At 34.3% G+C, this 12,218-nt stretch overlaps 1 protein-coding gene across 5 annotated transcripts in view; it reads left to right on the top strand.

The window, feature by feature from the left end:
• Positions 1–12,218, top strand: part of EMCN (endomucin) — a 107,858-nt gene that overhangs the window by 31,119 nt on the left and 64,521 nt on the right. For 4 of the 5 annotated variants that reach the window (XM_032261517.1, XM_032261519.1, XM_032261516.1 and 1 more), the window contains exon 2: positions 9,524–9,649. The exons of the other annotated variant lie outside the window; for it this stretch is intronic. In XM_032261517.1, the coding sequence (XP_032117408.1) occupies positions 9,524–9,649 (126 nt within the window). The remainder of the gene's footprint in view (positions 1–9,523; positions 9,650–12,218) is intronic. 5 annotated transcript variants of the gene reach the window in all.

Here is a 12,218-nt window from a genome sequence, read left to right on the forward strand (position 1 = left end):
CTGGGCCTCAGTTTCTTCATCTATAAAACGTAGATACAAGTAGTGCCTGTTCAACTGTTTCATAAAATGGTTATTAGAATCAAATGATGTGAATAAAAGTAATTGTTGTTATATATTCTTGTTTTCTTGGAATGCCAGTCATTTAAGTTACATTTTCTGTATCTTAAAACAACTTTTTAGGGTAAAAAAATTACCTCTGATTTTTTAGAAGATAGAAATAATTTTTAAAATTGTACTCCTTTATAACTAGTCTTTCAGCTGCTACAAACTGAAGGGTATTTCAAATCAGCTAGATAGTTTTTCTTTACATTTAGAGAAAAGAGAAATAAGAGTAGATTATATGAAAAGCGAGACATCTTAGACTCAGCCAAATATGCTCTAGCTTCAAGTGCAATACTGTAGACTATTTTTAGAAACTCAGTTTTCACTAATTATAGAGATGACATACACACACTACACTTTAAAAGGGAATTGGCTAACATATTAAATATGCTTTTTATTCAGGTAGAAATTAATTTACTGATAAAAATGTTTCATCTTGTTATATTCGCTCTTCTATGTTGAAAAGAGAATTCCAAAACAAAGTATTCCAAATGTCTGTTTCAAATTTTGCCTTTAGCATTTTCTCTAGTGCTAGGTAGACCAGCGCACTAAAGGGAAATACATTTAATCCAAGCAACATCATCAAATTGCAAATTAATGTAGTTATATTTGTCCCCTAAAATACACAATTCCCTTTTGGGCACAGATTTTTCCCAGGTGACAAGTAAATAACTCCATAGAGCAATTATGTAGAACTCCTGAAATATAAGCTTTCCTTTGATATGTATAATATGCATATGTATTGATATGTATAAATGCAACCTATCCTTTTATTTGCCATAATGAATATTGACATTGTAACTGAACCTTAGATGGAATACAGTTTCATACTTGAAGAGACATTGTTCAACAGTCACTTTTTATAGATGATAAAATGGAGGCCCAGCAAGGGAAAGTGGCTCACACAGTTGCACATTTAGCTAACTTCAGAGTTGCCAGGTCTGTATTTCTCTTCCATCATGCCACTTCATGTGTACAAATCACTATACTAAACTAATGTGATCTGCTAGTAAAAAATGTCTAGTGAGACCCTCCTTGTCTCCAAAAAAATGCTCAGGAGAGCCAGTAGTTTAAACGTCAAGATTTTAAGTCACTACATTTGAAGTTCAGAGGAAAGCTGTATGAGTCCATTCTCATACTGCTATGAAGAAATACCCGAGACTGAGTAATTTATCAAGAAAAGGGTTTAATGGACTCACAGTTCTGCATTGCTGGAAATGCCTCAGGAAACTTACAATTATGGCAGAAGGTAAAGCAGAAGCAAAGGCACGTCTTACACGGCAACAGGCGGAAGAGCATGTGTGTGAGTGCACAGAAAATGCCCTTTATAAAACCATCAGATTCGTGAGACTCAGTATCACAAGAACAGCATGGGGAAACTGTCCCTGTGATTCAATTATCTCCATCTGGTCTCTCCCTTGACACATGGGATTATGGAGATTACAATTCAAGATGAGATTGGGATGGGAACACCTCTCCTAACTGTATCAAAAGCCGAAAATGTAATTCAAGAGATAATAGGAACTGTATTCTTTCCTCCTACTGTCTCCTCCTCTATGTAGTGTCCAGAGAAGGGACAAAGCAGTGCTGCTCCCCTCAGGACTGAGAAGGCATCCAAACAGATGCCCTGTCTGAAGTCATGAGATGGGTGCAAGAGACTTGCTTGCTTTTGTTGCTCCCTACAAGGATGTGCTGAGCTCCAGCATTTTACTTCCTTGGAAGATAACTTTAAGAATCTGTTGTTGCTTACAGGGATGCGCTGAGCCCCAGCATCTTACTTATCGGAAGGTAGCTTTTGAGCTACAGAAGCATAGTTCCTTTCTGGAGTCAGGGAACTGTATGGAGGAAGAAATGGATCTCAGGACAAGTGTCTGAGGGCCAAGATGCATTGTCAAGATGCTCCTTTTCCCTCTCACTCCTACATTTATAAATATTACATGTAACCTTTGCCTTTTCTACCTCAGGGTTTGAAAATCCTCAACCAAACTGGCTATGATATAAAATGTCTCCCTATAATAAAGTCCACAGTCTAAAACTGTCTCATTATTATGGAACATGATCTTTGAAGAATCATCCTTTTGTGAAGGAAAAATAGCTGCATGACCCCATAATTTTGAAAAAGACACCTGGGTGAGTGTAGGCAATTTACCTTGTACACCTCCATCCATTTGTCAACCAGGACATCTCAGGTTCTTGGGTCCATTTTGCAGATATTGTTGTTTTCTGTTTAACAAACTCACCAATGGAATGCTGCCTTCCTGTTCTCCCCAGCGTGGCCAGGTGGCTGAGACACCTGTCCATCCTTGGCGCCTGCCAGGCTTGGCACTCCCTCCCCACCTCACAGATGGCTGACAACCTGAGGAGATTCCTCTTTCAGGTGCAGCTTTCTCCCACTTATCTGAATATTTTTCTCTCTTTAAGAGATGAGATTTTCTCAGTTATCTTCCAAAGTCATTTCACATAGGAAATTCAAACATTCTCAGACCAGTTGTGCTTGATATAATATTTTTTAGCTTTAATTGAAAATGTACTTTAAATTTAAAATCCTCTTTTATAAGAGTTGCACCTAGCTCTGATGTTTTCATTGCAAATGGAATTTCCCTGTTTTCCCCTCCTAAAATATTATGCTCACTAATGTGTAATATAGTCAATGTCCCTTTTGGACCTCATATTATTGACACTATTGGCTTTTCTAGTCAAATATATATATATTTTTTTCTTTCCCTGTTTTGGTCAGTTATCTCATTTCTCTTGAAAAACCTTCCTCCAATAAAATCATTTCTGGTTATGCCAGACACATAGAGAGACACGACCTCACTTTGATTTCACTTAATATTGTGCAGTACCAGCTATGCATAGTACTAATTATATAACTCCATTTTTATATGTCACAACTACAAGCATAATCTTCTAGTTGTTTCACATGTATTTATAGCTCGAGGATCAAGAAAAAGCTCCTAAATTCCTCTAGGAAAACACACATTTTAAAATTGTGCTTAACATCTGTTGAAATTGATGCTGAATAAATATTTATTGAGGCAAATAACTCTTGGCTAATGAGTTACTTATAAAATTTTATGTGATATTGTACAATGTTTGGAGGAATGCAAACAGAAGAAATTATCAGGGCTGCATCATCACATAATAATTTTTTTCTTTTAATTGAAAGACATAGTTGCATTTAATTTGGTTGGCAGTGGATCAAAGTGACCTCTTCTACATCAAAAGAGAAGGATCACTATTAGTGTACAAATGTGTGAAGATGAAATTAATAATCAAAAAGAAGTTGATGCCAGGTCTTTTATAATGACCATTTGACACAAATATGGAAACAGTACTTTATTTGTATCTATTTATTTTTATATATTTTATTATGTTTATAGTATATATTTTTATCTATTTTTTTAATATGAGAGAGAGAGAGAAATTTTCAACTTACACTTCATTACTGGCCATTTACTGCCATAGAAAATAACAATATTTATCAATTGTACAATAAGAATTATAATGTTAGCAATTACTGACGAATTACTATGAAAAGGGACCCTCCTGCCATTTATAAGTCCCAATTAATGCATTGCCATTACATGCAAACTTAAGAAGTACATCTTTGCTCATTATATACTGTGATACACAAGGGAATAAAAATCCACAAAATCGTAACTGAAAAACTGGCCATTATTTTATTTTAATATAAAATTCTTAAAAAATTGTAAAAGATTGAGGTGCTGGGAATAAATACAAGGTAGTGATGCATAAAGATCATATATATTTGTAGAAATAATACATTGTAAGCTATTGAGAAATAAAATTGTTTTACCATCAATGCCATAAATTAGTTCATCTAGGTTATGACATTATTACCTAATAATGAGACATTGGAGATTTATAAAATCATCTGGTAATCAGCATTTTGTATGTACTGTAATTATATATATATAATTTTTATTTTTTTATTATACTTTAAATTCTGGGGTGCATGTGCAGATAGTGCAGGTTTGTTACATAGGTATACATGTGCCTTGGTGGTGGTTTGGTGCATCAGTTGCCCCATCATCTACATTAGGTATTTCACCTAATGCTTTCCCTCCCCAGTCCCCCCACCCACTGCTTTTCCTCCCCTAACCCCCACACCCCAGGCCTCTGTGTATGATGTTCCCCTCCCCGTGTCCGTGTATTCTCATTATTCAACACCCACTTATGAGTGAGAACATGTGGTGTTTGATTTTCTGTTCTTGTGTCAGTTTGCTGAGAATGATGGTTTCCAGATTTATCCATGTCCCTACAAAGGACATGAACTCATCCTTTTTTTATGGCTACATAGTATTCCATGTTGTATATGTTTCACATTTTACATGCACATGTATGTTTATTGTGGCACTGTTCACAATAGCAAAGACTTGTAATTATATATTTTTAAAGAAATCATTTTTTCATTTTTTTAAAGAGTTTAGATCTTTCTTCCAAAATTTTGTTTAGGAATCAAACTAGTAAGTAAATATTTTCTCAAAGATAATTCAGAGGGCATGTGCATTCCATACACCCAAGTAGTATAATTAGAAACAAAACAGATTTTGTGTATCATGTAATCAAGAGTACTGAAATAGAAATCAAAGAAACTTCTTTACTAATTGGCACTGTGATCTTCTGAAACTACCCCAAATTCATAACTTTTCTAAGCTAGAAAATGCAAAGATTATATTTCATTAGGATACCGAAAAAGTTATTTCTCGGTCTCAGATCATCCTAGAATTTTCAGTTCCTGTCTTAATGTTTGTGTTGATCTAGAAGAAGCCAGCTGTATTATCTTTAGTAGTGGATTTCTACTGGACTTTAGATGTAGACTTAGAAGAGTAGAGGTTATCTGCTGTTCCGAAGAGGAAAGACAACTGGAGAGAGCACTACTCATTATAAGGATGGATAAAATTCTAACTTTAGCTGGTCATGGTGCACACCTGTAATCCTAGCCTCTCAGGAGGTACAGGTGGGACGATATCTTGAGCCTAGCGGTTCAAGTCCAGTCTGAGAAAAATAGCAAGACCCTGTCTCTTTAAACAAATATCTAACTTTTAGTGACTATTTGAGAGTTACCTAAAAATGTAATTACAAAGATTAAACATGCTTTGTAATTACAAAGAGTAAATGACTTTATCATTTGAAAACAGAAGAAAATACATTTAGTTTCCAGCTATAAGCTGAATTCTCAAGGACAAAAAAAGCAAGTTCACATGAAAGGTCGTATATCTACACGGTTGGGAATTTCTTATATTGAACTTAAGAGAATACAGAACGATTTCAGAATCTATGGAAAGACCTTAGCATAAATCTATAGTAGAATTTTTATAATTAGAATAGTTATTTTCTTAATATTCAGATAATGCTTCATTCTTTGTAGTACAGGAAACTGGTATCCCTTGAGTTCTCAAAATCTGGATATGTGGGGACAGGGTGGAATCAGGACAAAATACCATCTGTTTCTTTTACAACATCCCAAGAGCAGCACTATCTGCTTTGGCACAAGCAAAGTCATGAGGCTCAATTTGCCTTGTTAAATTTATCTTTAATCATTTTGACATAGAGAGGAAAAAATAGTATCTCACCATGTCCTGTGAAAAGAAAATACTTTAGAAGAAGCTATTCCTCCCAATAGTTGATTACAAAATCAAATGAGACCTAGAAGGAATATGCAGATAATACAGTAAAAGCATATCTGGTGGTTACTTGCATCATGGTCATAAAACCTTCAATCATGGTAGTTAGAGTTAATAATTCTTTTCCACCACGTTGTAAGACAAAGCTTCCAGTTGCAAAATTTTTCTAAGTGCATAAACTTAAAAAATATATATTTTTAGATCTAAATAGTGTTGAAAAAATTTCCTTTGAAGCTTGAAGGAATGTTTCTAATATGGAAACATTTCATGTGTGTGTATGTATACTTATATATGTATATATGTGACACATGAAATATTTGTTATTTCTTTAAAAAATAGTGAACTATTATGTCTATTTCCTCATTATTGTTAAATAAGAGCAAAACATGTGTGTGTGTAGTCACTATCACACCCTGTCAAAAGCAGAGAGCAGATGGAGCTGAGCTATGTAGCTTTACATAGCATTACCTTTTCATGGCTAGATGTGTGATGGTTAAGGTTATATCCTCTGAAGTGAAGCCTGTCTAAATTTAAATTCCAACTATATCACTTGCCAGTGAATAATATTGGGAAACTGTTTACCTTTTGGGGGTCTCAGTGTCTTTATCCATAAAATGGTGATCATAAGAATATGAGCTTTTTGTGTCTTTAAATTAGATAACCCACAGAAAGTATTTACATTGAGCCTGGAACATGACACACTCACTACTTTTAGGAGTTGTCAGCCCTTGCCAAAAGAGGGCATGCTGTTTGTTAAACAACCCAAAGAACTAATAATAGAGATGTTAAAGACTAATAATGAATTAAAATTTGACTTAGGCGAAATCAGGGGCCAAATATGTTTAAGGATGTTGAGGAGGAAAAGCTTTATAGTACATCTCAATCTTACCGCACCAGTGGTTAGAAATTAACTTAATTGTAGTTCTCATAAGGTAATTCTTTGGATGCGAACTCACTGATATCACATGATGACTTCAAAAGTGCAGAGGACATTAATAAAAAAATGAGGGCTTGCAGTTCGATCCAACTGGTGTCTTGTCATTATCTGCCCCATGTATTTCCCCATGGTCTTTTCCAGGGTGGAATGTCTGCTTGGTCCCTTCCCATGGCTCTTCAGTGATTTGATAAAATCTTAAATCTTGGTCTGGGTCCTCTACAGTTGGCCTCCAGTATTTTCCTAGACCATGCACATTATGTTCTTTCATAGCACGCTGCAATCCAGCTACACAAACTGTTATGGTATCCTGAAATACCTTTCACTTCTCCATTCCAGAGCTCTGCTCGGGCCCTTTCTTCTCCCTGTACAGATATATTATTACTCTTCAAGCCCTAGCTCCTAGATGAATTCTCTCATGAAGTATTCCTTGTTCATGCCAGCAGGATAGTCTTATTTTATCTTATAAAGTTTTGTCCAACTTATTATTTGTCCAGCAGCTTTCAAATTTTCAACCGAAATCACAGTAAGAAATGTATTTTGCATTGGCACATATTTCATGCAGGCTTACACACACACACACGCGCGCGCACACACACACACACACACACACACACACACACACACACCCCTATACCAAAGCTTCATAAAAGAATACTTATATTTGCAATACCACTGTTGTTTTTTTTCTTTTCTAAGTTGGTAAAAGCTCTGACTGCAATCTACTAAAGAGATTTATTTATTCTTTGATTGTATCACAATCTGCAGTTTGAAAAACACTGGTTTATATAACCCATATAGAATATATCTTATTATTTATCGTGCATAGGCATTATGTTTTCTACCAGACTGAAAGTAATGTTTGATACCATCTGGTAAATCATAGATTCTTTTATTGTATCTAATTATGATTTTTACATAAGTAGTTGCTCAGTACATATTGAGGGAGAAAGGGAAGGAAGGAAAAGAAGAGAAGGAAGGAGGAAGGAAAAAAGGGAAGGAGGGAGAGAGGAAGGAAGGAAGGAAGGAAAAACATCTCTAGAGATGTTGATAATGCTCAGAAATTAAGACTGTTACTATTTAGTAAGTCCATAGATGAGGATTATTCAGACTATTTATAGGTGAATTTACCTAAGTGGTATTTCCTTTTGAGTAATTTCTTCAACCTCAATATAAAATTTAAAATTAGGGTTATACCATGGAAGTTAAGACTAAAACAAAGATATCTTGAACAAAATGACTAATAGAGAAAAGATAAGCTTCTTTCTACAGGCTGTGTTCCTGCTCCCTGCTGAATATTGTGGGGTAAGGAGGTAGGACCAAGGGTGTGAAGTACACCTCCAGAGGTGAAAAAAGCTTTTGACTTAACTTCCATAAAGCTGGTGAAAATGCAGTTTTGTCATTTCTGTATGTGCTGAACACATTTCTCTGTGTGCTGAATATATCAAGCAATTTCTTTGTGATATCTATAAACAGTTAGTGCTGAGAACGAACACTTCCAAGCATCTCAAGACTATAAAATTATACAGCAAATATACTCTATGTCATTACATCTGAGATATTGGTTTCATTGACATGCCAGATTATTGGTTTTTCTCATATTCAAAAAGCAACCTTTCAAATGTAATATAATTTGAGAAGTCATGCTATTAACATATATTTACTATAATGACATACCCAGTTTGACCGGGATTTGAATATACCTTTATTATTCAAAGTCCATCATCTTAACTAACATGCTGTATATACTCTATCCAGACCAAGTAACAACAAAAAGCAATGCTTTCCATAGATGTGACTATCTTTTTCAAATTATCTTATTAGATGTTTGCTGTGTTTTGATCTTTAACATAATACTGTATTTTTAGAGATGAAAACAATAAAATACAGGAGTAAAAATTTTATAAATGCTAACAAATTACAATAATTTTATGTGGAGTAAATCTTTTTATAGAACACTGAGTTGAGTCCTACATACTTCACTTTGAAAAATAATAATGTAGTGATGATTTTGCCAACTCAGGTTGTTACAGAAGATCGATTTCCTCATTTGGTTCAATAGAAGTTTTAAGAATTATTATTTAAAAGAAAGATATAATATGGAACAAAATATTTGCCTTCATTTCTGTGCCTTTGCCTGCCCAAATAGTGTTAAAATTTAGAGAAATAAACAATTAAAATATGTGGATTTATGGTGGCCCCATTACTTTTAAGTATGTTGCAGTTGTTGAATTTCTTTAAAGATTATTGTCTTTCCTTGGAACTTATCTTTGTGTGTGTATATATATGTGTGTGTGTGTGTGTACACCTATCTTTATTAATTATAATCTTTTGAATTTTATACTTTATATAGTACACATTTATGTAGAAAGAGTGCTTTCTATCAGGAAGAATGTATACTAATATTGACATTTTAATACTTAATAACTTTAATGTGATGTAAAAATATTTAGCGAAACATCTATTGACCAGAGAGTGTCCATTAAAGAATTTCATCTGGCAAAGTTAGTTTAGTTGGATTTAAAATATTATTAAATTTTAAATTATGCATTTATTCCTTATTAGTTTTCTCAGAAAGTGTATTTCTCTGAAACCACAAATGCTGCTACCAGCCATCTTGAAAATTCATGCCATTGGTGAGAAGCAGATAGAGCTAATGAATGAATGCTGGGCTAAGGATAAATTGATTACAATTTGAAAATTGGTTGCAAATTCATGGTCTAATGACTGGGTTATCAGCAGTATATATACAGTATACTTGTTTAAATATACTAGTCTATTGATTGGCAAACTGTATGTAAATGTTAATGCAACTACTTTATTTTTCTTTTTTCAGGTCTTATAAATGCAAATACTTCTTCACCAACTGTCACTACTACAATGAAAACATCTGCACAAACACCAAGCACAGAATCATTACAGAATCCTGTTATCACACCAACAATTGGAACAATTCCTACAGGTAGGATTAACTGTTAGTAAATGTAGTTTAACTTTAACAAATAAAATTACTAGTATATATACAAATCAGCATGAGAAAATAATTTGGGATCTTATGTCTGATTGTTATAAAGATCAGTGCTATTTCATAATTTTGAAATTATGTGCTATTTGGGGTTGCATACAAAAATCCAATGTCTTTGTTGATAGTCTTTGAGATCACTTCCCGTTGAGAATGATTCTATTGTGAGTGTTACATACACAAAGTTTATTTTTAGAGAAGAAAGAAATTGCCATGTCCTAAGTCATAAAATATCTTTCTAAATATTCCAGTTCTTCCCCTAAGCAGCACAGCCAACATGTTGAAACTGTATTAATAACAGACTGGTTTTGTTGGTTTGTGACAGACAGACTGTTGCATTGTGTTGATAATAGATTTAATTTGTAGGTTTTTGTAGCAATGTAATAATTGTTACTGGACTGACTGACAACTATATCATGTTTTCTAGCTAGGTTTTTAAGGAGATTACCTTACCATCCACAAAAAATGTTAAAATCCATTAGAATCCTTCCATTAAAAAACAAGAGGTAATCGATGCAATGCATACTGCATCTGCCAATCTAGCAACACACATAAAATGAGGCATATCACACAGGTCCTGTAATCAGTGGAAAAGAAAAACAGATTTGTTGATTGCCTTTGGGCAAAAACTCTGGTTAGAATTCAAAGGTCATAGAAGGACCAGAAAAATCAAATATCTTGATGAATGGATAACTGAAATTTCTACTACTGTCTTCTTTACCTCTTTATTCCCTCCTTAATTTTCATTCTAAGACCAAGATCAAACATATGCAGAAGACCAATGAAAGCTAGTTTGCTGGACTTGAATAGGGTGGTGACAAAGAGTATTATGACCATAGTCCATTATTTCTGCATTGTTTGCTTATAAGATGACACCAAACCATTTCTAGCAACTTTACTATTGGGGGACCCCCATAGCAGAAAACTGAAGCACCCTTCTCTGAAGCGAGTGCACAGAATATTTGAGGTTACACACACACACACACACACACACACACACACACACACACTCTTTTTTGGGACACTTTTACTGGTTTATATTACCCATTTAATATAAATTACACTGTTGTCTGTATCCATCAATAGTTTATACACTTGAGTGTTAAATTATTCACATACAATTATATAAAATGTAATGGGCCAGAGAAGTTTTACTTTTTGTTTATTGATTATTATTACAAAAATAGACAGATAAATTCCAAAGAAGAGAATACTATAATTAATCTCCATATGTCCATCTCTCCAAATCACTATTTATCTAGATTTTATCACATTTGCTTCATTTTTCTTTTCCCTTCCTGCCTTATTTTTGCTTGTTTGTTTCACTCTTTTAATTTTATTGTCAAGGTACTTTGAAGGGAACCCAGACTTCATGCCAGTTTACTTCTATACACTAAATATGCGTCTCAAAAAATATAGACAATTTATCACAAAGTTGCAAAGCCATCATCAAATCCTCCAAATCAATAATAATACTTTAGTTTCATCTGAGATCTATTTTGAGAAGCTTTAAGGGTTAAAATCTCAAAATATAAATCTAGCAGTGGGAAGGAAATTAAAGGAAGTCAGTCCTAAGAGAGTGAGGTGGAAGAGGGAGAAAGCAGAAAAGGCAGGCTCTCAGGTCCCCAGCTGCTTGGATCTAGAGTGGGAAACAAAGTCTGGTATGGGGTAGGGCTGAGAAAGCCGTCAGACAAATGGGAGTCTGTGTTGCTTATAAGAGAATGAGGGAACAGCATTAGACAAAGAAGACAGAGAAAATAACTGCTTTTTGTCTGGCTTACTTGATCACCACCATGTATTAAGTGTTAGATGAATGACACTAAGTACACTTAATATGGCCATCCTCCTAAAGGCAACAGATTTAGTACACAGTCATAAAGATGATGGAGAATATCCCACCTTACCTTGAATTCTTATGTCCTAAGCATTGTGTATCAGTATATTTGAGTTGTTAATTTCAGGCTTGTGACGGGCTGACGTTTGGAGGAGTTTTGTACATTGTCCCATTCTCCAAAATAATCATTTTTAAAATTACTCGATAAAACCAAAGAAAAAAGGTATCTGTAGTGAAGAAATCCCTTATTCCTGCTTACTCATGGCCAACATGGTCCTCTTAGCCAGGATGAACGTATTTCCCAAACAAATACAACATGAAGAGGCATCTTTACTTTCATTTTAAGACTTCCTAATCAGATATTTTTGGTTTAAAGGTCAAAAGCTAGTTGGTCTAATAGTGCTTATGTCTTTCTAAATCACATAAAATTTATTTATCTTGCCAATGGCAGAAATTCTATCATCAGAAAAGTGGAAAATGTGCAACTGAGATGAGAATTCTTCTTGTGTCTGATAGAGATTTGCCTGAAGCTGGGCTTGTTTTCAGAGATTTGCCCAATTAGATAAATGGGACTTGACCTCTTCCTAGATGTACATCAAGTGCACTGCACATTTTGTGCAAAGGCCAAATGGCTGGAGTTAAAAATCAACATTTGACAGATGTTGAATATCCCTA

This window comes from Sapajus apella, unplaced genomic scaffold (genome assembly GCF_009761245.1).
Source record: "Sapajus apella isolate SASKATOON/1434 unplaced genomic scaffold, GSC_monkey_1.0 scaffold124, whole genome shotgun sequence".
NCBI lineage: Eukaryota > Metazoa > Chordata > Mammalia > Primates > Cebidae > Sapajus > Sapajus apella.